This window comes from Syngnathoides biaculeatus, chromosome 21 (genome assembly GCF_019802595.1).
Source record: "Syngnathoides biaculeatus isolate LvHL_M chromosome 21, ASM1980259v1, whole genome shotgun sequence".
Classification (NCBI taxonomy): domain Eukaryota; kingdom Metazoa; phylum Chordata; class Actinopteri; order Syngnathiformes; family Syngnathidae; genus Syngnathoides; species Syngnathoides biaculeatus.
In genome coordinates, this window is record NC_084660.1 from 6,637,861 (window position 1) to 6,664,102 (window position 26,242).

The following is a 26,242-nucleotide window of genomic DNA, read 5'->3' on the forward strand; positions in this document are numbered from 1 at the left end:
AAAAAAGTGTATTTTAAAAGAAATGTGGTCATATAAATAGAATGTAAAGGATGAAATTAGTACACCCCAAGTATTTTGGGGCGTAGTAATTCAATGAATTAATTAATCTAATTTAACTCTAATCTTCCTCTTTGCCCAACTGGGGGAGGGGGGGTGGGGTATGATTTCGCATGACGTGTCTGTGTGGTTGTTTTGTCTATCTGTGTTGCTCCACGTTTTGTGTTGAAATTTGTGAAAGCAGTGGTTTTCAAACTTTTTGGCACACCCCCCTTTTTGGAGATGACATTTTTTTTCGGCCCTGAGTGGGTGGCATGGGTGCCGCAGAGAATTGTAAATTGTATATTATACCCCCCACTACCAAAGACAAATGGGGGTGGGGACAGAAACAATCAGAGACCCCTCTGTCATGATGTTCTTAGGGAAAGTGTGCCCCTATGTTTGAAGACCACCGCCTGAAGGGATGATAAGACCTCTTGATGCTATTGGTTAGCATGAAGCCGAGATGGCAAACCTGTGCGTCGATGTGAAAAGTATGATATCGTATGAAAACATTACTTTTGCCTGCCCCAAATATGTGCAGTAGTGCTGCTCACTGAGCGACTCGCTTGCCGTTCTTTTTCCGTCTTGCACTCACAGCGACGTTGCCCGGCGAGGGGAAAATGATCAGGTTCCTCAGGACAAAACTTTGGTCGTCGTGTTTATTTCAGTCTTTCGCTTATAACAACTTCGGAATACCATAACAGATAATAACAAAAATATGACATTTGAATCGTGCCCCAGCTTGACAAAACAAAAAAAAAAAACACAACAGTCACAGGGAAGTAGTGCCGTCTACAAAAGCCGCACACAAATTATGAAATGAAGTGGGAAATTTGGGGAGGGGAGGGGGTGTTATTCAGGCCCTTTTATTTGACAGCGACGCCTGAAAACGTTTCAAGAACAAAACACATGACATGGTTTTCGTAACAAGAAGCCAAGATTTAATTCCAATCCTTGCGAAACGTTTCTTCGATCATCAGACAATCAAGGAACAAACCCTCGCCACCCCGCTTTATTCATTCTACAAATTGGATACAAATGTTGAAATAATTTTAATCTCCACACTTGTCCCAGCAAAAATGGCTTCTGCTCAGTAGTTTTTTTTTTTTTTTTTTTTTTTTTTTTGGTGAAACGCACGACCTTAAAACACCCACTGCCAAGTAACCTCTATTTATTTTTTTAGAAATATATATTTATTATATATAAAATACTGTTTTCATTCATAAAAGCCTCACTTTGTACAATATTTGTGTGCTTGCGTGAGTGAGTGTAAGCGGACTAAACCGGCGGAAACGCTCGTTACCAATTCAAGACCAAATACGCGAATGATAAAAGGTGTTTTACACAATATACACATTTTTATTACTTACAAAAAGGAAAGGCGGCGGAGTTAGCAGGCGGGTTTGCAGCAGGGTTAGTACCACCACGTGTCCCGACGGACATAGAAATAAGACGGAAAGAAGAAAACAAAAACAGAAAAAAAAAAAAAAAAAAGCCAGTCAGTCTCACAAAGGAAAGCTCCTAATCAGTGCATCTCGCATCTTGGATGTCCCGAAGTCAAAGTGCCCGTTTGGTTACCACGCGGAGAGCTTCATCCACCCCTCCTCGTTGAGGAAAAAAAGAAAACAGAGTGCGCGTGTGGGGGAAAAAAAAAAAAGGAAGAACACCTGGGTCACGACATCAAAAGTGGCTTTTCTTTAAGGAGGGGGTGAAAATGCTCGTTTGCTGCATTTATCATGGCACCATTTTGTGAATATTTTTTTTTCCGCTTTTGTTTTTGAGGTACTTCTTAGGAAAAACAAAGCAAGAAATTTTGGGGGGATTTTTTTTTTCTTTTTTTTTTTAAGCTGTGTTGCACAGTAGCACCATTGTTTTTACTGAGTGAAGACAATGCACCAATGGAATTTCAACAGTTTCCACCTCAACTCTGCGTGACCCCCTCCCCCGTCATCCAATCAGCGGTCTCGGTTAATCGACCCGACCGCAGATGGAGGTGGCGCGATGGTTGGCGTGCGCCGTTACGTCTTCTTCATGCAGACCACGCAGCGGCTGACGCGGGTCCGCAGGTTGCCTGCCTTCAGCGTCTCCGACTGGGGCTTGCTGTGGGGGTCCAGGTCAAAGCCAAGGTTAGCGCCGGGTTCAAGTTAAAACAAACGCAGCGCATCTGTTCGCTGTGCTCCGGGGTTAGCCAATTAGCAAACGGTAGCCTGACCTTCGACCTCCTTGTAAGACATTGTGCAATGGAATGATGGGCTCACAGTTGAATTCATGCTTAAAACCTGTTCTCTGTACCTGAACATCTCGCCTTCATCCACAGTGGCGAGCCAGAAGCTGTAGGAGTTGCCGTAGTAGTTGCACGTGCCTCTGCCGTGGCACTCGATAAAGGGAGCGCTGCGGAACTCCTCCAGACAAGAACCGGGAGAGGCCAGGGCCTGGCCGGAGCCCTCAGCGCCGGCGCTGGTATGCTGCGGGCCAGGAAGGAAGAAGCGTCTTTACTTTGCAGTATGGACACACTACTTGACAGAACGTTCCAACAGTTTTCAGTTAATAATGGAATTCCGGTGAAGAGCCGACTTTAGTGGGCAGCGTGGTCTGAAAGCACAAATGTCCTACCATCATAAAAGAGTAACCTATCCACAGAGCCTCCCAGTTGGCAGGGCAGTTGGGAATCTGGATGGTTTGACTGTGGACTGCGATCACCATGGCGGGAGCTTCACACACCGAGCATCTAAACGCAGACAAATACACAAACTAAGCATCGGTCGCCTTAGCTCAGTCACGTTCGATGCGTCCGTGTCCTACCGGCTGATAAAAGGCTTGATGCTCTCGCCGGTGATGGGGGCCATGGACATAGGCATGGGTTCGGGTGTCGACAGCCAGTAGGAATAGTCGTTACGGGAGGCGAAGTTGCAGACATTGTTGATGTTGCAAAACATGAAGGGCATGGTGCTGAACCGGCGCAGACAGCTTCCCGCCGTTCCTGGAGGACCCCGCACGTGGACGTCAGACGCGTAGAACGGGTTTTAAAACAGCAGCAGTCGCGATTCCTTACCAAGGTCTTGCCCGTGAGCCCTCTCGTTGCCCTGCACGTACAGCAGGGAGTAGCCGTCGTATATGAGGTTGGTTCCGATGGGACAGAGCGGCACTTCCTGGATCTGGCTGTGTCTGGTGATGAGGAAGCCGTGGGCTGCCGAACCTGACCCCGGAAGACCGGGAGGACCCTGTGGACCGTCAGAGCCAGGAGGACCCGGGTAGCCACGCTGACCTGGGATCAGATGACATGATTCGCAACGGTAACAGAAATTACTCATTGGTGGGTGTAGTATTGCAAAAGTCCAGGATGGAAACATTCCAAGGCAGTTGATATCCTAAATTGATTGTCCATTCACAAGGATTTCAGGCAAGTGAGAGGGGCTTGGTCTTAACTTCCCATGGAAATTTACTCATAGCTTCCCTGAAATTTACTGGAAAATGTGCATCTATGGTCAATAACAAAGTCTTCCACTTCTCTTCAACTCACCAGGCTGACCAGCAGGACCGTTGTCTCCCTTCCTTCCAGGAGGGCCGCTGAAACCGGGGGGACCCTCTGGGCCAGAATCCCCTGGGTCACCTGGCTGACCTGTAAAACAGAAACGGTATCATCAACACATCGCTCTCTCATGTAGATGTTCAATGAATCCATTTTCATTACATGGAACTGACCTTGGAGCCCTTCACGTCCAGGGGAGCCTGGCGGTCCCCCAGCACCAGGCTGGCCCAGAGGACCGGGAGGTCCACGCTCTCCCTTAATCAGATCGGGAGGCCGAGGAACACCAGGGTCACCAGGAGGGCCTGGATCAGAAAGGATTTAAAAAGGTGCCATCGCACCTGTGCCACCTAACTTGTAGGGGCCAGTGTACTACTACCAAGTTTTGGGAATTTAACTTTTTAATTCCAATACTTAAATGTACTCACCTGGAGGTCCGAGATCTCCAGGATCACCAGGTAGCCCAGAGGCACCGGGAAGTCCTGGGTCTCCCTTTGGTCCTGGTGAATATACAAACACACATTCCCAATTCCTAGATTCTTCATCAGGAGATGATTACATCTTCATCCGAACGAACAGTACCTGGGAATCCGGGAACCCCAGGCAGTCCGATGTCTCCTTTAGCACCAGGAACACCAGGAGTGCCCGGAGGACCCTGTTGCGAGAGTTCCAAAACGGTGAGGTCATTATTTTTAAGCACTTAATTCTCATTTCGTTCTCCTCTTACTGAGAATCCTGGAACGCCAGGGTCTCCTTTCTGACCAGGGAAGCCTGGCTGACCAGCAGCGCCGGGAATGCCTTTCTCGCCCCTGACGCCACCACTTCCTGGGGCCCCACGAGGACCTTGTGGGCCAGGCACACCTTCATACACAAAACATCAGCAGTCAGGTATCATGGGATGGCGATAATGCAAACCACAGGTAAGCGTTCCGTTCCTCGAGCGTACAAAATCACATCAAAGCTAAACAAAGTGTCCGACCTCAAGTTTAATATATTTGATGCATCCTTTGAATGTCGGTTCTCCCCAAATAATCAAAATCGTCTAACCTGCAGGACCTAGGCTTCCCAGAATTCCCGGGAAAAGTGGGTGAGGGTTGATGGCAAAAAAAAAAAAAAAAAAAAAAAGAAATAACACAAGAGGTTTAGACAGAAAACAAAGTACCAGCACAGAAATACAGTCAAACTACAACCTAAATGTTAACCTGATAATAATTGTTCAAGTTCACTTTGATTTTAACTGTAGCCTCCAATTCCCCAAATCCACCTGGTGAGGCCTCCTCGAGGTCACATGATCAGAAATGTGCCATAAGTCGTAGAGAGTGAAAATGTATCAAATGTGCCATTTTTCATTCTATTCGATTCCATGCACTAGTCCAAAGTCTTGTTAGTGAGTCGGGGATTCATTTTGGGATTTGGAGGCTTCGAGAAGATTACTCCCAAATTCAAACTCTTAAACAGAAATGGTCAAACTCGTTCCGTCGAGCACAAACTAAACAGTGATTTGATTTTCTCGAGGAGTTAGTCACACTGTGAGTGTTTCGGTGCACAAATTACCAAATCGAGATCACATTCTTGGTGTAGGGTGCTTGATCCAGAGGACATGCTATTTTGTGTCCGTTTCAACATTTTCCGTGTACTTGTGCCGTTCTCCCCTCTACGAAGAAGCCCGAAATTGTATCGAAAGGTGCTTACTTGTTCAAGAGGCATGACTGTTACCATCAGTGTGCATTGAAAGTGAAAGAAGAGAGGCGTTGGAAAGAATCACAATGACAAAAATGCACTGATTTGACAACTTCCTCTCCAGCCAATCACACGGTGGGGTTCAAGCGCTAACAGTGACCGTGAGGAGGAACGTGCAGCGAAAGGCCGGACGCCGTCGATCTGACCTGCTGGACCTGCGGCGGGCGGCGCCGAGCGTCATCACGGAGAGGGTCGAGGCCATGGGAAACGCAGGTAAAATATCACAGCAAAAAAAAAAAAAGAGAAGGGCTTTCTAAAGGTTGGCAATGTATGGTCAGTCAGTTTAGACAAATGTTTCAGGGCCACCCTGCAGACAACATCCATGCACCGTTTGATGATGGTCTGGTGAAATTAAACACGGTCAGGGCAGCAAAGCCAGATTCAACCGCAAAAGCCAGCTCCACTCTTCCTTGCAAAGAAGATCAATGTGTCTATCCACTTTGGGCACTCGCGTGCATGTATTTAAACCGGTATGATGCCCTAGATCTGGTCTCAATGGAGTCTTGGAGCGCTTGGTGGGTGGTGTCTGACTCTGCTGAATCCAACACAAAACAGAGGAGGACACGCAGAAAGTAAAACAAAGGTAAGTGGCTCTGGAAAGACGGTCCGATCACAACCTCTCCTCATTTGAAGGTCACAAAGTGCAATAGTGGAGAGTACAACTGGGCTCTCACGATGGGAACCCGTGTTCCTTTTGGTCGTGATTGAACATCCGCACATTTCATCGTGGGAGCGAGACAGACTGGACAGATGTGACGACGATGGTGAATTGTGAAACTGTGTTCCATGCAAACCAGTCCAAAAAAAAAGCAACATTGGTGATTTACATCAGCTTGCTGCCTGGTTTGCTCGGAATCACACAAATAATTCAAGTATCAATTCAACAAACAAATGAATGAATATTAAAAACCACCTGAAAACCATTTTTCACTCCAACCTTTCACGGTTTCCTAAGAATTTGATTTGTATCTACACATATACTGGTTAAACCCGCTCTGAAAACCAGACAGCAATTCCTGGCAGTCCAAGTGCTACATCGACATTCCTTACCAGCCCTTCCTGGTGGTCCAGGGGGTCCTTGCAATCCTTTGGGACCTTGTAGAGCCAGACCTGGAGGTCCAGGTGGGCCAATAGAGCCTGGAGGGCCTGGAAGGCCGGGGAAACCACTCTCTCCTTTTGGACCAGGGAAACCGGGACTGCCAGATGGGCCAGAGGGGCCAGGGTCTCCCTTGGCACCTTTTAATAGAACGAGGGGCGTTACTTCACGTTCGTGAGAGGCTTTGCGGCAGGAAGGGCATCCGGCGTAAAAACTGTGCCAAACAATTATGAGCGTTCATCTGAGAAACGGGACAAGCCGAAAGAAACTTATTAGTGTATGTGTTAAAGGGCAAGAAACCTGGTAATCCTGGAAGTCCAGAGGGTCCTGGTTCGCCATAGCCTGGAGGCCCTGAAATGGAAAAACAGCAAAATTCCTTTGCTTTCGTTGGGACAGATACAAACTGTTGAAATGTTTTTGTCACCACAAATTTTACCTGGCTCTCCTTTAACGCCAGCTGGTCCAGGGATTCCGTCCCGACCCGGTTGACCCTTGTCCCCTGGAAAACCAGGTGCTCCTGGCCGGCCAGGCTCTCCTGGTCGACCTGGAGCTCCGGTCAGGCCTGGGCCACCAGGCCCGCCGTCAAGACCCTTTGGACCAGGAGTACCAGGAGACCCTGAAAAGAGTACCCAATGAGGTACATTGCAATTATTTGGGGTCAAAACAGCAGGATTTACAGAAAACATGTTCACAGATTGACTAAAACACTACCTTGGAATCCTGGTGGACCTACATCGCCTTTGGCACCTGGTCCGCCAGGTAATCCCGGCAGACCTGGTAATCCTGGAGTACCTTTAGCCCCTGGGGCTCCAGGGAAACCAGACTGTCCAGGATCACCCTTCGAGAGAGTTCAGTTTAATTTCAGACAGGTTTCAATTTACACTTGGCACCATTTTGCTCCTATCGGTCCAGTCTACCTTGACTCCAGGGGGCCCGGGTGGTCCAACCCCAGCAGAACCCGGTTCACCTTTGGCTCCTGGGAAACCAGGTCCTCCGGGCTGTCCTGGAGATCCAGGTCGACCCGGCTGTCCCGGCAAACCCTTCTGCCCTGACGGTCCTGTGAATATCATGACCACAAATGATATCTGCTGCTTGGCATTTTTTAGTTACGGTAGGAAAGGTTCTCAAACTCAACCTGGAAATCCCATTTCTCCCATGCCGCCTTTTAGTCCAGGAGCTCCAGGAGCACCAGGTCCTCCTGGAATGCCAGGATCTCCCTTTTGTCCTATGGACAACAGAAGCAGAATATTGGACATCTATACAAATGTACTTTGCGTGTTCAAGCAATACCTGATGGACCAGGAAGTCCAGGCCGTCCATCTGATCCTGGAAATCCAGGGTCACCAGGGATACCGGGGATGCCTTTTTGGCCTGGGATTCCTGGTGCTCCTGTAAAATGATGAATCAGGAAAACAATTTTCAAGCTATGGTCTTATTCCGAGGGTTCATGAGCGTGGTAAAAGTCTTGCCTGGTAGTCCTGGTTCTCCTTTGTCACCCTTTGAGGAACTGTTCGGTGGGCTGTATCCAGGAGGTCCTTGTGGGCCACTGCTCCCCCGGTCTCCTTTAGCTCCAGAAGGACCGGGAACACCATCCCTACCAGGGAACCCGGGTTCACCTGACAAAAAAACAAACAAACAAACAAAAAGACATTTTAAAGACCTTCACATAGTACACACCGTACCATTTGATTAAGTCATTTTACTCTCGGTGTTGGTCATTACCTTTCAGTCCGGGAGCACCTGGTCCCCCGGGGCCACCAGGTCCTCCAGCTGGTCCAGGAGATCCAATAGGACCTATATCTCCTTTGGCACCTAAAGCAAAATGTAAATAGAAATATCAAAATAACTATTAAACCAGGGAGCTTGCCCAAAGGGCGTCCATGTCAATTATAGAAACATAATTATATCTATACTATATTGTCAACTTTAAAATGTGCTATCAGGTAGTCATCCAACAATTGAGCTCCTCAGTCTTTACCCGGCAGTCCAGGAAGGCCATCCCGACCAGGTCCTCCAGGGGGTCCTGGAGTTCCAATCGGTCCTGGGGAACCAGGGAAACCAGGACTACCTCTATCTCCAGGCAGGCCTGGAATATCCAAACCTGGCGGCCCTGGGTCTCCTTTTGCTCCATTTCCTCCAGGGAATCCTGCAAGGGTGATAAAACGAGATTGCACCACTCCCTCGCTTTGTTGTCGTTCTGATATTTTCGGACGTTGAAGTGGCCGTAAGTAGATGAGTCTACACAGAGCTCGGTGACAGTTGGTCGCAATTTTGTGACATTGTGCATTGTTAAAGTTTTAAAGACTAAGTGTGGGCTGCCACGACACTGTGATTTCAAAACAAACAAAAAAGTAAAAATCATGTCAGTGCATGGATGCTTCTTCGCAGATATAACTTATCGCGGGGATGGTCCGGAACTTAACTGCTGCAATGAATGAGGGATCGCTGTCCTTTTTTTTTTAATTGTGTGAAAAATATTTTTCAGGATGTTTTAGAGCACCTCCTTACCAGGTGGACCCATTGGGCCTGGGAGTCCAGGGTTCCCTGGGGGGCCGCGTGAGCCTGCCGTCGGGGGTCCTGGTGGGCCACGGGATCCTGGTAGACCAGATGTTCCTGGTTCACCTGGACGGCAGAGGAACAATGAGGGTTTTCACTTTTAAGCTTGGTTCTGAGGGCTATGACGGCCATCTGGAAATACCTTTAGAGCCTGGTGCGCCGTCAAATCCGGGTCGCCCTGGTTGGCCGGGAGCTCCAGGAAAGCCAGGATCTCCCTTGGGTCCAGTGACACCTTTAGCTCCAGGTACACCTGGGAAGCCTGGAGGACCGGGGAGTCCGAAGCCGGGTTCACCCTGTCACAAATGTGCCCACAGAGGAAAAGTGAATATTGGCAAATTGCACATTTCTCAATGACAGTTGTTTAAATTTCAGTAAAAAAAAAAAAAAAATCTCTATGTACTTTTGCCCCGGGGAATCCAGGTTGGCCTGGAAGGCCGTCTACTCCTGGTCTTCCCAGTCCTCCCGGAGCTCCTGGTTGCCCAGGGATACCAGCAAATCCTTAAAGGCAAGAAGAGATGGTGACAGGTATTTAGGATGTGGACCAAGAAGAAGAGTTTGAACTGCATTTGCACCTTTGGGTCCAGGTGGTCCTGGCAGTCCAATACCAGGGAGTCCAGGGTCACCCTTTGCTCCCGGTGATCCAGGAAAACCAGCCTGACCAGGCTGACCTGGGTTTCCTAAAATCGGGTGGGAATATAATCAAGCATATATTGTGTCTGATGTCTAACTGTGGCGCTGGAATGGTCCATACCTGGTGCACCTGGAAGTCCTGGCTGACCATCCTGACCTCTGGCTCCTGGCGGGCCTTTTTCTGCCACTGTCGAGCCTGGTTCACCCTTGGCACCTGGATGTGACAAATTAGAACATTTGCATTTTGGAGGATTACATAATAAATACCACCAAATCAATCAAAAAGCTTTATTACCAGGGTTACCAGGAGCTCCAGTCCTTCCTGAAACTCCCTGAATACCCTTTTCTCCGGGAGATCCAGGAGGTCCAAAGCCCGGGGGGCCTGGAGGACCCCGATCTCCTGGAATCCCAGGGGGACCTGGATCACCTGGGCTCCCTCGCTCTCCTCTCACTTGCAAAGATCCCTATCGGATCCAATAAAATTAATGTTACTCGATGCTGGATGGATAAAATTGTCCAAATCACAGAACAGCTGGATCTTCGCAACCTACAGGAGCTCCTTTGGGCCCTGGAAGTCCGGGTTGTCCATCTCGACCGGGACGCCCATCTAGACCTGGAAGACCAGGCGATCCAGGGAATCCAGTGTCCCCCTTCTCACCCCTCGGACCAGGGCCAGAGATGGCTTCACCTGGGTCTCCCTTCTCTCCTGGGAATCCTGGAGAACCTTGAGGACCGGGCTGACCCTGTGGAACAGAAAACAATGATAAGACGGTGAGTAAAGAAATGTCTAAATGAAAACTGCAGTGGTAGGGACCGAGCCCTGGTGTGCATCGCCAAAATCCACAATTGATGCTCTCCTTCCCAGTAGTTTTACTGGTGCTACAAGGTGAGTAAAGCACTTTTATCCACATGTACATTTAATAGACGAGTTTTATAGATAAAAATGAAGGGTAGATTAAGATAAATTTGCAAGTCGGTGAATCTGTGAGTTGCAAATCACATATGGGGGGCAGAGGACACTGTGCATAAGTACATATTATACAACGTCCTGCTCTCCTTGAGAATGTAAAAAGAACTCACAGGTGGTCCATTTGGGCCTGGTGTTCCTGGGAATCCTCTTTCTCCTTTAATACCTGGGGAACCTGGATTTCCTGAAGTGTTTCCACATCAATGAAGACTTCAGATCATCTCAAGACTTCATTCATCATTTTGCATTCATAGTTTTAGTCATCATGTTACCTGGGAATCCAGGTTGTCCCGCCGGTCCTGGGGGCCCAGGGATCCCAGTGGTGCCACTAAAGCAATTGACACAGGTGTCCCCCTTTTCACCTGAAATGATGACACATTACTGAGTGATCAAGTCCCTCAAAAGATAAATAGAAATGTAACATTTCACACCTTTCTGTCCTGCCTCTCCCGAGTAACCCCTCTCTCCTGGTAGGCCAGGACGCCCGGGCTCCCCAGCGACACAGTTTTGTCCACCAGAGGAAAAACCTGGGGGTCCAGGGGGTCCTGGCTGTCCTGGCAACCCAGAGCCTCCAGGGCGCCCCGGAGGACCTGGGAGAGAGAGGCCTGGACTACCCGCGTCTCCCTTTTGACCTCTCTCTCCGGGGAAGCCCGGAAGTCCAGGTGACCCGCCACCACCACCGCCTGGAATTCCTGGTGCTCCTGGAGGTCCTGTTAGCCCTGGAGGAGATAAAAAAAAAAAAGAGAGAGAGAGAGAGAGAGAGAGAAGTGAGAGCATGTTGACATTTTACATTGTAATTATTCAGTCCTTTGTGACAGACATTGCTCTTTAAAAAAAACATCAATCATTCGTTTTGATAAACTGTCATAACTTTGTTTCTCCACTGACCTGTTGGTCCTCTTTCTCCTTTGATGCCAGGTGATCCAGGGAACCCGGGTTCCCCTTTTGGACCCACTTGTGCTCCTGTCTGCCCGCTAATAACCTGATGGGAAATAGACAGTCAACCCAAGTCCGAGGCGGGAGACCAGATACTGTTGTCCACCTAAATGATCAAGAATACACACCACTCCTGGAGCACCTGGAAATCCACGTTCACCTTTCATGCCCTTTAAATGAAAAAACAAATGTGCATTTTGAGAGAACATACATCGTATGGCATCCCGAGCCATTTAATCCTCGAGAATTAAATGATTGAACTTACTCTCTCGCCGTCCCTGCCCGGAGAACCTGGCAGGCCTGGCTCTCCTTTGAGACCCTGAGAAAAAAAAGGGGATTCAAAGCGTTCACAAATGTTTGCTTTCCTTATTATTCTGACATTGTGTGTTGACTAAATGTGATGGGACTCACAAGAAAGCCCGGTGGACCTGGGTCACCATCTTTGCCTGGTTTTCCCTGTAAAAACAATATATATATTTGTAAATAAAAGCAGTGAGAGTATAATTTTCTTCTTCGTATTTTAACTTCAAAACTCACACGTTTGCCTGCCTCTCCTGGTTCTCCCTTTTCTCCTTTTTGGCCACCAGGTGTACCCTGCAATCACCAACCAAACACGTTTTCCATCAAAAGTCATTCTTGTGATGGACCCAAATGCCCTTCGAACATAATGGCAACCATTTACAGATCTCGACAGACACTTACAGGCGGACCTGGATACCCGGGATCACCTGGGGGGCCCAGAGGTCCAGGGTCGCCCTTTGAAACGAGAAGAGGAAGAAACTAAATGTAGATGGTCTACAAAGTGCGTCCAAAGTTACTACTGGTCTCACCAATTTTAGACCCAAACTATAAAGATCAAGCAGTGAGCAGAGTGACTGAGGATGAGACCAGTGGAGACACCTGCCCTGAGTCATGAATCTTTGCATACAGTACAGCCCAGTGATCGAGAGAGAACGGTAGCCGGAGTCCAAAGTCAAGTTTAACGCATTGTTCTACGTGAGGGGCATCCTTCACCACGAGTTATTGCCACAGGGCCAGACGATCGGGGGAAAACATTTCGATTTCAAATATATCTTATGCGAAACCAGTCCTGGAATCTTTGTCAACAGACCCCGTATGTCAGAGAATACAAGGTTTTGTGAGTTTGGAACATATCTCCTCAATCACGAGGGGTCTTTGTATCTTGTTTTGTCACATTATCATTCAAGAACACCGATGGACATACTGTCACACGGATCACCTGGAACCTTCTTAGGTAGCTTTACCTTGTCTCCTCTTTGAATCTCTGTCTCACTTGGCCTTTTCTGCTCCCCGACTTGCCCTGGAGGCCCAGCAGGTCCGGGTAAACCAGGCTCACCCTGTGTTCACGGTGAAATTTGCACCAAAAGAGATGAATGGAGGAAATGTTTCAGAGCTACAGAGCTTTCCTCAGGGGGACAATACCTTCTCTCCTTTGGGTCCCTGGAAGTTTAGTCCCATGTTTCCCTATTTCAGCAAAAAGAGAATATTCACCATAATCGGACTTGTTGTGGGAAGACAATGGAAATGCACAAGTAACCTCTTTTAACCTGACTGTCGTGGAAACATAACAAAAACAATCTCACCTTAGGTCCAGGAGGACCTGGAGGACCTGGTCGACCCTGCCGCACAATGGAATTAGCGTCGCTAAAAAGGAGTTATGACGTTATCGTGTGACCAATTATGTTTGGTCTCTTACCTCGTAGCCTCTCGGTCCTGGAGGGCCAATTGGACCTTGGTATCCAGCAGGTCCTGGAGGACCCTAGAGCATTTCCCAGCATGTATCAAAGATAAGTCCAAAACCCTGAAAATTTGACTTAGGTTTAACAACAAAAAGACTCACAGGAACCCCTGGCAGTCCAGGAAAGCCCACAGCTCCTTTTTCTCCAAAACGATTAGTGGAGATCACGTCACCAGGATCGCCCTATCAGGACAAATGTTGGTTTGCATCGCCAAGACTGGTTTTCTTTTTGCATTAGAGTTTGGTTATTTAGTCCACTAAACATGAGCATTTCCAAGCACTCACCTTCTGTCCAGGAAGACCAGGTGGACCCTGTAGAAGAAGATGATTAGATATTTGAAGCACAAAGTCAGAATATCATCAAGTTCCATCGCACACTGACCGGCAGTCCTTGCTGTCCCGGGATTCCCGATACTCCCGGGAAGCCTATTTCACCCTAGGCAGCAGAGGAAATCAAATGTATGACATTGAAAAAAAAAAAAAAAAAAATGTTTGGGTTTATACTAATCACTTTTCAAAATTTTTTTTTCTCCACATACTTTTGTCCCATTGCAACCTGGCGTTCCTCTTGGACCTGGAGGTCCGTCCTGCCCTGGAAGACCCTGAGAAACAGGAAGTAAGTACAAACTTTTTTTTTTTTTTTTGCAAGTTATTCTAGTGATGTTTCTAATCATAAAAAAAACCTCACTGGAAGTCCTGGTGTTCCTGGGAATCCTGGTAATCCAGGAGGTCCCTTTGAGGACGGATAACAAAGATCAGTCAATGACATGGATATGGACATAAAAGCTATCCGTGCTTTGGCTATTCTCGAAATAGGGACATCTGGTGGACAAGAGAACAACTACAACCACTCGACTCATTTTGGTAAAACTGACTGAATCCAATTATACAGTACTGTAGTAGCCTACATACATTATTTGACGGTGGTAAAATTAAACTCACTCTTATTCCTTTTGGGCCAGCGAAGCCCATAGGTCCATCGCTACCCTGAAACACACAACAGTTCAAAAACGCATATTGGAATCATAACCAGCCTGAAAACTATAACGTCACTGACAATTATGAATGTGCCGACGACCAACCCCCGACTGACCTTCTCTCCCCGGGGTCCGATCGCCCCTTCAGGCCCCGGGAAGCCCGGGACTCCTGGTTGGCCGGTGAGACCAGGGAAACCCCTGTCACCCTTCACACCAAACACAGATTGAGCACGGGTGGCGTCATTCAAACACATTAATTGTGCATATTTCATAATAAATAAATAACATTAACAGTAACCTTTGCTCCTTTGACTCCACTGCAGTCGCATTTAGAACCTGCACACCCGTGGCAAGCCTGTTGGACAAAGAGGGTGGACTTTGATTATTTTATCAGATAAATGCCAGAAATGAACATTCCGAATGATATTCATTTCCAACCAAATTGGGTTGAAATCGGGACGAATTCTGCCAGATGTGAAATTCGATCAAATTTTGTGACGAGCTTTATTTCACATATAGTCCATTATCAACTGTCTATGGCACAGCCATAAATGATGGAACTGCAAATATTTTTAATTGCTTTCCAGTCGAAAGTGGTTCTTTTCTTTTTTTTTGTTTTGTTTTTTTTTTTGTAACTACAATTTGCGAGGTCAGCAAATGCTAAGACCGCCCTGGCCTCGAGGGGGCGTCAAAGAAACGAGGTCAAATATAAAATTCATTCCCTTTTCTGAATCTCTGATTCTCACCGGGGACAAATGAATTAAAAGGTGTTATTACTATTACTATTAATTTGAAGTCAATTAAGTCATTTTTTTTTACCTTTAAAACAATAAAGTAAATTAAATAAGCCAAAGCGGATCCATGTGTAATAGTTTGAAAATCAGGGTTCCTGCCCAGAGCGGTAAAACGACGCACACGGCTACGACTTGGATCTACACAAACTAGCGAGTAGAAAATGGGACGAAATAGCTTTTCAAAAGTTGCAAGGCTGCTTAAACGGAACATATTTTGTAGGACTGGATCAGTTCCCGACCGGTGAGACTATGTTTTAGAATTATGAGACTCGTTAGCCGTGTACCACGAGCATTTAATTAACTCTCGGTCGTCCGGCTTACTTGCGGCGGATATCCAAATGTCAGTTTCTCTTAAAGTACTGTATGATAAAGGTAAGATTGAAATAAGTCAATGATTCAAACAATTCGTTTCAATTAAGTTCGTTTTATGAAAATGATTTCCCAAAAGAGCAATAAGAACGTTTTATACGAAGAGCGACAACTTTATTTTGTTGGTCAAATGTAAATTAAAGCCTGGTGTTTGAGCACATCTTTCCGTTTTACCTACAGTTATTAATATGCACATATATTTTGCCAAATGTTTGATCTTAAATCTATTTCAGATGCAACTTTTTGATGAACTGTCAAACTACTTGAATGTCCAAAGCAAAAGGAGAAAAGAAAAAGTTCATTTGTTGAGTGAATTTTTGTTGAAATCTTTCAAAACAAACAAATTTAGTGTGGCGGAATTCCATATTATGCCATGAACAGTTTTTAAATGATTCCAAAAAAAAAAAAAAAAGCATATTAAAAAATTTCCCAATCTGAACCACAGGAGGGAGCACTTGCGTCCCTTTTAAACAGGTGCAGAAAACGTGAAACCCTTTGGCATGACCTGGATTTCTGCATAAATCGGTCACAAAATGGAGCGTAATTTTCATTTTAATCCCAAAAATATTAAAACAAGTTTGCAGGAGAATTTAAGACCCGTTTCCTGCCAGTTACAACTTAACAGAAATTGTGTGATACAACAGGACAACAATAGAGCAACAATTGAATGGCAAAACATCCCAGGAATATTACTGACATGAAAGAAAACTTTTAGAGAAAACTAATACTTAAAAAATACAAAAAAAATTGTGAGTCAGTGTTCGATTGTGGATGTGGTAATAGTTCAATGAAATCTGTGTCTATTCCTGTTTAAATGGCAATTTCTGCAGCAATCCAGCTAATTTCAAGGGCTCCTATTTATATATATATATATTTTTTTCCACAACTGTACAAGATTGCAGCGTTTTTTTTCCCCACTGAAAAGTGTGGGAATCCTCCAGGTTTCCTTGATAACGGGTCAACAGGTGCAAGGTCGTGAAGAAAACAGCCGGCTAATGTGTTAGCAATCTAATAGTAGTCTAATAAAACAGACTCCCACGATTCCCTTCAGCGAGCGCGAGCAACGAACGGCGAGCTCCGGACATTGTTTGGCGTGGGACGGCGGCAGGCGCTTGGTCTTCGATGTTCCCATGTCTGTTGATACGCTCGACGCCACCTGGGCATCAATTGCTTAAAAGAAAAAAAATGTACTGCGGGAAAGTTCAGTATCAATGCTAGCGAGTTCGACAGCTTGTCTGTAAACACAAAACATGCCGTCCGAGTCAGAGGGTGTGACACACGTCTGAATACATTTGCACATGGGTAGTCAAGTATGTGTGCGTGCGTGCCAGTTTTCGTTTTTACAAGGCCTGGATCTCCAGATTAGTCTGGTCTGCTTCAGCTCAATGCAGTCTGCGCTCCAGTGGCGGGGACGACCACTCGCTTTTTCGTCTCTCACGTACAGAATTCGGTGCATCATTCTGTATTGTTCAGTCATTTAGAACGGAGACTTCCGAGCCAACATTTGGAAGTAACGCTATTAAACAGCCCCAGGATTCATGTTCATGTTTGGTGATCCTGCACACCTGTGTGGAATGGCGCCTCGCCAGCCCCGTGTCAACACATTAGAGAGCGTCTGCGCGAGACAAAAGCAGAAATGGTGCGCCTCCTGGCAAAAAAATGATTGTGTAATTATAATGTGAAATGAGAACAAAGCCAAAAATGTTTTGAATAAACTTGCTCCGAGGCAGAGGATTGGGTTATCGTATCCTCGTCTCTTATCTTGAGATAAAATTCTGCTTTAAAAGTGGGACACGTCAATTTGTTGATGTTTAATAATATGAATTATTTGCGGTTCCACCACGCTTATTAAAACACATTGACGGCTTGAGAAGTCAAATTTCCATGTCAACTGGGACTGAAAATGTACACGCTCAAGTTGGCTAAAGGGACACGATCGTGCCGCTCAATGTTTTGATGATTTTAAAAAGATCTTTTTGTTGATATGTAGATAAAAACAGGTTGATAGTGTGGCCTGCCCCGAACTGGACCAAATATTTCAAATAAAAGAGTCAATGGCCCCTCGCAAAGGGTTAGGTTGCAAATATTCACCCCCGCCCCTCTCCCTCCGGCTCACACTTTCCCTCTTCTCTTTGCGTTCCTCCGTTTGTCATAGCTGCTGCCAGCGCAACCTGACAAGCCGAGACGGGCCTGCTATTTGGCACCGCGTGCGGTCCATAAAGAACCAGTCATCGCGGAGCATTGCCTTTGCAACAGGGGGATGTGACGTGAAACGTTACAAAGGTGAGCGCACTAAAATACATGTCCACAGGTTCCATAAAATAGTTCCCCCTCTCATATTTCCTTTTTTTTTTTTGGGGGGGGGGGGCACATTCTGTGAAAAGGCAGAAAGAAGTTTAAATCCTCCAATGTGACCAAGAGGTAGCGCTGTTTCCTCTCAAAGAAGCAAAGGGAGCATAGACAGGTGAAGGATGAGTTTCGGGATGGTGAGTAAGTGAATGAGTTGAAGGTAGGTAGGTAGGTAGGAAGGAAGGAAGGAAGGAAGGAAGGAAAGAAGGAAGGAAGCACGCACCAGCGGGATTAGAATGGCGAGACTGGAATTCCCCCGCTCATCAAAGACTGATGATTAGACCTCGTATGCACAGCGCCCTGGCCTAGCAAACAAACACATTACACTATACGCTACATACGCAGTCCAAGTTTACGGCAAAAAACTGACGCGTAAAACAAAACAGAATCAAACCAATTTTCATCCGCCGTTGAAAGGTCAACACAAATGAGCATAGATCTTACAGGAGTTTTAGGCCTTCAAAATAAAAACGCACGCTGAGCAGCCACAGATATAAACACAACCTACAAAAGTACTCCCGAGCGTGTATTTATCTCTCCGCGAGATCTCTGAATTGAAAACAAAACTATCATTTAAATCGCGGCCATACGGCGGGGGTACGTACAATAAAGCAAGGGAAACACTAAAGAGGATTGCAAGTGGGCCATTTAGGGTGCGTGTGTCCATGTGCTAAGCATCAACGTGTGTATTTATCCCGGTGCGGAGGCTGGCGCTCCGCGTTCCGAGCCGTTGCCTTGATCCCTTTCATCGTGGCTCGACTTTGACGACTTCAAGGCGACGACGCCCTGACAGGGGCGACCAAAGCAAATATCCCCCCCCCCCCCCTCCACCCCCCCCTGCGTTCCATCGGCCACAAAATCTGAGTGTGTTTTGACTAGAAGAGGAAGACCCTTACCGACAAAACCCATGTGGGCCCCCGGTTGCACGTGTGTGATCTCGTCACTGTGCTCGACCAGAAATTCTTTTCTCTTGGCGAAAAGCAACTTTTAACGCGGGCGGGGGGCACTCGACTGCCTTACTTTTTCACGTGTAAAGTACTTTCTTCCAGCTACAAATAATTACAATTGCACAAAAAAAAAAAAAAAAAAAACGCCACCAACTTAGGCCCAAGGTTGTCTTGGGATACGAGTGACCCCGACGATGGGATGACCTTGTTTGATTTTAAAATCTGAATGTCAAGGTTTCCTCACATAATCACTAAACACTTAATTTTAAATCTTTCAGAAAACTTGTAGACAAAGTAAAATAGTACGCACAGTCACAAATTCTTTATCCTCTGTGAAGTGACTAATATTAGTGCCGTACTGATGAGCTGAGGGAAGCGAAGTATGACTCAATTAACCATGAATGCCACTCAGTGTCGCTTATAGTGGCCAAGGTGGACACACCAGAAGGAGCAGCACTCATTTCATGCATTGTGCATGCTTTCATTGGAAAGCTTGCCAATCCGTCCTCACGTGTAGCTTCCACCGAAAGAAGAAAGGGGGGTGGGGGCGCGGTGTGCGACTGGGGGCTATTTGGAGGGTCTGCCTTGCAATCCCGTGACGTCACTCACCCCTGTCTCGCACAGGTTTGAACTTGACTCATGCATACGCAGAGCAGCGTCGCAATCTGAAAGTAGAGTTTGGGGGTTGGTGGTGGTGGTGCTCGGGGTTTTGGAGATACTCGTTAACGAGAAGGAAAATAATCGAGCCGACGCATCCAAAGCTGGCATTGAAGATTTTTAAACATCCTCGGGGTCATGAAGTAAACCACATTGTGCTCTGCTCAAAGTGTCCAAAATCTGTTTAGATGAGCTGCGGGGCCTAATCTCAACATTTACTCGAGCGGCAGCAGTTGTAGACACAACAAGATAAGCTTGCGCGTCTGGGAGAATGTGTGGCGAGGTTCAGCGTAAAGGTGAAGGGTGAACTCGCTCGGGGAAAAAGCGATTGCAGGTCAGGACGTCGGAGGAGATGCAGGAGGCGTGGTGGTGAAGGCAAATCGCGACCTCGTCGCAAGAAGACGAATCAACGAGCAAAGGAAATGCTTTGAGAGAAGACGTTATTTTTAATCAAAGCCCATCGCGTTGTTTATCACCTCATTTGGTTGATTTATGGATCATTTAGATGATGTGTTAGGTGTCGCCTCTCCTGTCAAGCGCTTCGAGGCGTCGGGCCAGACGTGCTCTCGCCTGCTCGTCGGTTTCCGTGTCGAGATCTTGCGGAGGGGCAGGTCGCAGCAGGTTCCCCGGCTGCCTCGCGCCGGAAACTCCTCAGCGGCTCCCACCGAGCGCAAACGGCGCTCAGTGGTGCCAAATCTGTATTTAAACGACCTGGTTTTGGCTCAGTCAAAGTCGCATTAGCGTAGTTTAGACGCGGTTTCTGATTTTGGAAACCAAATATTATATAACTTCATTCCCAAATATATGATTATTTTGTTGTCTGCATCTGCAATATAGCACTCTGTCGTATTGTACTTTCGAAAAACCGAGCAGAATAGAATATAAAGAACGAAGCAGTTTGAGCGTTACGCTTTCGTCCTGCAGTTCAATTCCATGTGCGACAACATTAGCCATGCTAATGGTTAGCATCTCTATGGGCTTTCCCACCGTGTATTAGCCTGAAGCTAGCGGGGATTTCTTTTTTGGCAGCCCTTTTGGTATGTTGTTCGAAATAATCGCGCAAGAGGAGGCCCCCACTTCATGATGTGTCTTTCTCCACCTTCTGCCGCCTCTTCCATCGTCCGGCGCCTTTCCCTCGCCATCCTTCGGCACTCTGCCTCACTGCTACAACAGATGTTTGATTTCCCGTTGTTGCGGGCGGCGGGGGCGGTGTTTGTGTAGCGGGGGCCCGGAATGCGCCGAAGTGGCCGGGTTGGCTTTTTTTTTATCCCCCCCCCCCCCCCCCAGTTGCCCCGCCGGAGATGCACTTTATTGGAAAGAGAGGTGGAAAAACACGGGCGAGGACGTAGGAAGGGAGGCAAAAACAACGCAAGCTTTGATGCCCGACCCCTTTTATCCCCAGCTTAGTCGCATTCCAGCCGCCACACTGACCTGGGATTAACCAAGTCCGCACAATCGGAACATGATTCGTGCCAACTTTGGACACGTATCTGGAGATACACCTTATACAGTATAAATCAGTCCGTGGTTGGACTCATCTCCAAGCATCTTCGGAAGACTTTCTAGCCAGTTGTATGCTTCCAAATATGGAGCAGCGGGTTGAGAAATGTGCTTGGCGCTAGAAAGGGGATTCATCCCAGTCGATGAGAAACGACGGGGTGTAAATGGCCGCCGGCAACCAGACCGAATGTGAAGAATCAGGAACTGCAGACAAACATCTCCCCTCAACGGCATAATGAGGAAAACAGGCGGCCTGATTGGAAGAGACGCAGCGAGCCCAGAGGGAAGACCCAGAGGAGCTCTTTTTGGCGTCCTCCTCGGTAGGCAAAACATCTCCGCTTCTGTCAAACAGATAACCGCCGAGCGAGCGCACTCAGACGGCGAGGGCCAAGTGCCATCCGGACTATCTTCCCTCGCTATCTGTCTGTCTCGAGGGGGGCGCGAAGGCCCAGGTCCGATGCGCCGATAAAGGACCGCAACACGACTTAGCATGCTGCACATCGCCGAGTGTTGCCATGTGGACCTTTCCAAAGCTGGATTTGGGGTACGAAAAGACAGCGCACATGGGGACAATGTTAGTTAAAAAAAAAAAAAAAGCAATTTAATTGGAGGTGGGATTGGGATTTGTCGTTTTATAGCGGTGGATGTAAATCAGACATCTTTACATCAAGGTTGCCACCCCCCCCACCCCCTCCAAGCAGAAAGAATGTAAAACAAAGTCTCCTGCTTGGAGGAAAATGCGCAATTCTTCTACAAGGAGTCAAAATAAACTTGCCTTCCGCTCACCTTTTATTGAAATTGTTTGTTCTGATTCCTGAGCCCTGTTTTGTGAAATTATTTGTCCCGGAGCGCCGCCTTTGGCCCGGACACAGCGGAAGGGACGCTCGCAGGAAAATCGGACAGCGATTCTCGTGACTGTTTGCGTGTAGGCGGGGTTTGCGCGGTTCGCCCGAATGGATCGCAGCCACGGAACAAGGATCGGACCGAGTCTGACCTCTTGACCTGACATTAACAATTAAACCACGCGCTTGGCTCTCCTTTAAAGGATTTTGCAGGTAGATTCTTGCAAACATCAACGGCCCGCAGAGCGTTCCAAAAGTTTAGTAGCACATTAATAATCGGCAGCATCTCGGTCCAGATGTCTGATTTTCTCATTAGCCTGGCCTCAAAATATGAACCCACACAAAAGCGCTTTTAGAAATGGCAGAAATCGGAAACACCACCCAGGGCCAAACGTCAGCCGGCCGCGGCGCCCCTGAAACTTGGAGCCAATGCCTGGAAACGCGCTCGCCGCTTACACGCGCCCTTGTATAACCTGTGACAACAACAACAAATTTCAACCACTATCATAAACATATGCAGGACTTAGTATCTGACAGTGTCAATCAAACTGATGCTTTTTGTCTGTCCAAAGACAAAGTTTAAGGTATTGAACATTATAAGATAAGAGTTCTGTATTTGTCTTGTACAATTCTAATAATCCTGATCTATTCCCCCCCCCCCCTCCTCCTTTTAAGTAGGATGAAAATGAGCTAATTAGTTGTCCAAACATTTGCTGTTGGTTCTCGTTGACTTTTGGTCACTTGCGACTTATCACGGCAGCTTCTGCTTTTTGGCACCGTAGTGGCACTCATAGTTGCTTTTGTCACGTTTTGAACGTAACTAAAAGTTGTGTGTGTGTTTTTGCTTGGTAAAAAATTTTCACTCGAACCCCAAAGAGGAAAATTGGCTGTAGCGAAATCAACGCTCAGCCCTCGACAGTAAAGTCCTGCCATTCAGTTCAACGGGATTCCGCTTCAATGTGCATCTTTAGCGCTGTCACGTTACTCTTACTTGCCAGGTGAGAGAGAGCCACGCCCAAAACAAGGGAAGGAGACATGGGGTGGAGGGAAAAAGGGGATTGAGGTGAAACCTGATGATGTCACAACCTCAGGCTGTCATGGCTGTCATAGCTCAACTTTGCGTGTGCGTGCACACACACGTGCAGTCCTCAAATTGTGCTTGTCTTGGTTTCGTACGTGCAGGTCTGTATGTATGAACGTTCACTTCTGCTTCTTAGGCTGAAAATCTTTTCCAAAGATGCTGACGGATCCCGTCATGCTCCACCAGGTGGCCTCGGTGAGCACACAGGAAGTTCAAAGGCCAGGACTGAGAGGCGATGGCGACGAGTCTTTATGAGGCCCTGAACGCAATTTGACTGCGACTATTACAGGTTTTACACTTGCACAGGATGTAGGATTTTGATGTTTGTGCCACCTATCTTTCTAACATGTTTTTTTTTAACTTTAAAAAAAAAAAAAATCCTCGTGCAGTCTCTTCCCTCACATTTTGTCTGACAGCTTGAAGGTCACTTTTAAACACGGTCATGGTTAGAAACTGTTTAAACATCAAAGCTGTCATTGTTTTCCCCTAATCAGACTATAAAATGTAATCAGGATTTTGCATTTATATATATTCCCCCCCCCCATTAATATACTGTATTGACAATACTTATTGTGCAATCACCCTTTTCATCTTATTTCGCACATACTGCGCAAACTAAAGTTTGAATGTGCACTAATGTATAAATACTGTGTATTTTGAGTCAGTGCTTTAATTTCGCATCTCCTGCTGTCACTTTTGAGTTCATGGCACGGCCGTTGTGAAATTACAGCATTTTAGCATAATTCACTGCAAAATATTGACAGTAACACAGGTGTCAAGGAGATACGACCAGTATCCAGTAATATACTGTAAAACCTCTTGTGCCTCTTTTAAGAGCGAAAGTGTACAAGCCTCTCATGACCACGCCTGAATGGGCGTGGCCCAGAGCGTTGTGCGTTTGAATTATTCATGTGCATTAATTTTCAGCTAATGCTGAGGCGTATGCACGCTACAGGTAATGTTAGAAAGCTGCTGCACGGATGCTTGCAGGGCTCATTTGTGCACAAACACGCACGCGTTTCTGAAATTCTCCACCTGCGGGGAATATTTGACTTGATGTCGAAAATATATCAGCAGACTGCACAGAAAGTGATGTGGACGAGTTGAACAACACTTGGAAATTCAAAATAAAAGTATGCCACACGCTGGGAAATCACTTGCCATTATGTTGCAAATTGGAACAATGGATCGCAAAAAAAAAACAAAACAAAACAAAACAAAAAGGCATCGTTGGAGGGGGGGGGGGGGGGGAAAGCAAAATAAAATAGTTGCCGTGCGTGATGTCGCAGCCTGGATGCAGAACAAGCGTCCCGAAACATGCGACAACAGGCGAATATAGTTACACCTTGTTACAAAGTCGCCCCTCTATTTATAAACTTGTCCGAGGGGGAGCCGGCGGCGTGCGGGGCAAGGCAGCCCCGTTCCCCCGCTTCTCCCCCTGCGGCGAAGTCTGGGAAAATTGGGAAGCTTGCACGAAAAGGGAGCGCAACTCACCGCAGAGTCCGTCGGCCGCACGGCGACGCCGCACAGGACGAAGAGCAGCAGGGCCGCCGCGAGCTGCGGCAGCCTCTTGGTTTCTTTGCTCATCTCGAACACGATCCGCTCGTGGTGGGACTGAGGAAAAGTGCGCCTCTCTACTGGCTTGTCATCTCCGCGCGTCTCTTCCCTCCGCTTTTTTGTTTTGTTTTTGTTTTGTGCGCGTCTCGCTCTGCGTGGAAGCGGAACGTAGCCGTTCTTGTCGGTGCACGAGCTCCAAAGTGATCCTGGCAGTGGTACCGTGCGCCTCTGGTCCCCCTCTCTGATTTCGCTCCAGAACCTGCCCCAGCCGGATCTACTTTCCACTCGCAGTGCGCACTGATATCAAGTCCTCGCACCTTCACTGCGAGAGGACTCCTCCTCTAAGTCTATAAAGTACAATTACACTTTAACGTCGGCTTTCTCGTAAAATCTTACAACAAAACTTTAAATTTCATTGGAGCGCCATCAACTATACGTAGTGTTTTGTCACTTATTTTCGAAGGTGGAAGTAATGAACCCAAGTTTTGACTTTCAGGGCGGAGGGATATAACGGAGTGCCTTTGTGCTGCGTCCTACCCTCGCCTGAGGCCGCACAAAACGGAGACTCGAATAAATCTTAATTTTTTCCAATACGCCAAGGCATGTCGCATTCCGACCACATTATTGCGCATTAAATATTAATTAAAGGAACAAGATCAAATGAACGATATGAGTATCTCCAACAACAGGGACGCCTACTGCCGCACCAAATAAGTTTTTATTCGCATTGTAATCAAAACAGAATGTCTACAGGTTAAAAAAAAAAACAAAAAAGAAAACATAAGAAACCCCAGGACAGATCCATGTGGGATCACACCATTAAAAAATCCCTACCTCCACATGCTTGCATAAAACTATTTCCATTTTGTCATGCACTTTGGTGTACTCTCATTGTTTGACCATTTTTGCACGCTGATAACAACACATGAATGTGTTTGTAATGCGTTTTGCAGTGCTTGTTGAAGACGGCAGTCAGAATGACATGTGTTGGCCAACTTGGCTCCTCCTCTCCCGGCTGGTGGGGGCTGGTGGGGAGGTTGGGGGGGGGGGGGGGTCAGCCCTGCAAAGTCGAAGCAAGCGCAACAGCCCGGAGAGCGGCAGCAGCGACTTCGCCGCCGCGCAACTTTGGTGAGTTGGACCCAAAAAAAAAAAAAAAAAAAAGAAGCTGTAAATCGGTGAATTTGTGCAAGTAGATCTCTCTCTCCCTCGGGAATTTGGCGACAGCAAGTCACAGGCGCGTCGACCGGGTCTGCGTGCGCTGTTTTGTGCATGCGTGTGTTTGTGTGCTAGATGACAGGCTCTTCGGAGCGCGTCGCTGGTGAATGTTCAGGAGTTCCTTCTCAGCTCCGCGGATCGCAATGAAGCTCCTGTAAGTTGCATTTTATACATCGGAAACACACAAAAACTCATCAAAGCTAAATAAATGCTTCTCCCTTTCAGGTTTTGCGTGGTGGCAGTTATCGTGGCTGTGACCGCTACCCACGCAGTAAGTGTGCATTTATTTACTCGCCAACTCCTTGGCACTCCTCGTGGTATTTCATTTTTTTTTTTCCATACACTCGCTCATAAGCTGTTTATTCGATTTCAGCAGGAGCGCGTTTGTTTTGTCGTGACTGATATTTTATACTTTGTTCAGCAATGTGACTTTCCCCCCCCCCTCAAGTGCAAGTCATTTGTGAAGATTTTTAATTCTATTTTAATTGTGTCCGCGCACCCTCCAGTGGGTTATGTGAAATTGGGGGGGGGGGGGGGAATGCAATGGGGTCTAAATAAATGTTAGCGTGACCTTTTTCAGGGGGGGGGGGGGATACAGTCCCAAAGTGGGTGATTGCGCTGGGGAAAAAGTAGTCCACGGTTTAAGTGTGCCCGCTCAGACTTATTTGCAAGTCAAACCCCTCCCCCCTCATTAATATTAAGAAG

General features: G+C 47.0%; 2 protein-coding genes and 1 long non-coding RNA gene across 7 annotated transcripts in view; 2 read left to right on the forward strand and 1 right to left on the reverse strand.

The window, feature by feature from the left end:
- Positions 1 to 352: 352 nt before the first annotated feature.
- col4a5 (collagen, type IV, alpha 5 (Alport syndrome)) lies at positions 353 to 24,580 on the reverse strand. The gene is made up of 49 exons (XM_061809270.1): positions 24,260 to 24,580; positions 14,525 to 14,581; positions 14,343 to 14,432; positions 14,192 to 14,236; positions 13,938 to 13,982; positions 13,789 to 13,851; positions 13,632 to 13,685; positions 13,535 to 13,561; positions 13,352 to 13,432; positions 13,208 to 13,270; positions 13,095 to 13,130; positions 12,934 to 12,975; positions 12,756 to 12,848; positions 12,193 to 12,246; positions 12,028 to 12,084; positions 11,902 to 11,946; positions 11,756 to 11,809; positions 11,619 to 11,660; positions 11,443 to 11,536; positions 10,986 to 11,273; positions 10,827 to 10,916; positions 10,668 to 10,738; positions 10,139 to 10,330; positions 9,883 to 10,051; positions 9,709 to 9,801; positions 9,530 to 9,634; positions 9,358 to 9,455; positions 9,100 to 9,250; positions 8,910 to 9,023; positions 8,380 to 8,547; positions 8,124 to 8,213; positions 7,871 to 8,017; positions 7,692 to 7,790; positions 7,537 to 7,626; positions 7,319 to 7,458; positions 7,113 to 7,239; positions 6,838 to 7,017; positions 6,702 to 6,752; positions 6,356 to 6,541; positions 4,293 to 4,426; positions 4,148 to 4,220; positions 3,994 to 4,065; positions 3,742 to 3,870; positions 3,560 to 3,658; positions 3,092 to 3,304; positions 2,842 to 3,019; positions 2,653 to 2,767; positions 2,332 to 2,504; positions 353 to 2,139 (listed from the first exon to the last, which is right to left on the reverse strand). Exons 1-49 carry the CDS (start codon positions 24,350 to 24,352, stop codon positions 2,058 to 2,060), a joined length of 5,052 nt encoding a protein of 1,683 aa, XP_061665254.1. The 5' UTR covers positions 24,353 to 24,580; the 3' UTR covers positions 353 to 2,057.
- LOC133494958 (uncharacterized) lies at positions 3,767 to 10,274 on the forward strand. Of its 2 annotated transcripts, XR_009793463.1 has the most exons (5): positions 3,767 to 3,894; positions 4,102 to 4,242; positions 4,313 to 4,485; positions 5,370 to 5,888; positions 10,141 to 10,274. It is a non-coding gene; the product is annotated as an uncharacterized LOC133494958 (long non-coding RNA). The 2 variants fall into 2 exon arrangements; XR_009793462.1 differs by lacking the exon at positions 10,141 to 10,274 and having other exon boundaries at positions 5,370 to 6,236.
- Positions 24,581 to 25,370: 790 nt separating the features above from the next.
- The window catches only part of col4a6 (collagen, type IV, alpha 6), a 40,364-nt gene continuing 39,492 nt past the window's right edge, over positions 25,371 to 26,242 (forward strand). For all 4 annotated transcript variants that reach the window (XM_061809265.1, XM_061809266.1, XM_061809267.1 and 1 more), the window contains exons 1-3: positions 25,371 to 25,450; positions 25,613 to 25,691; positions 25,763 to 25,808. In XM_061809265.1, coding sequence (XP_061665249.1) covers positions 25,645 to 25,691; positions 25,763 to 25,808 — 93 coding nt within the window. In that variant the 5' untranslated portion in view covers positions 25,371 to 25,450; positions 25,613 to 25,644. The remainder of the gene's footprint in view (positions 25,451 to 25,612; positions 25,692 to 25,762; positions 25,809 to 26,242) is intronic.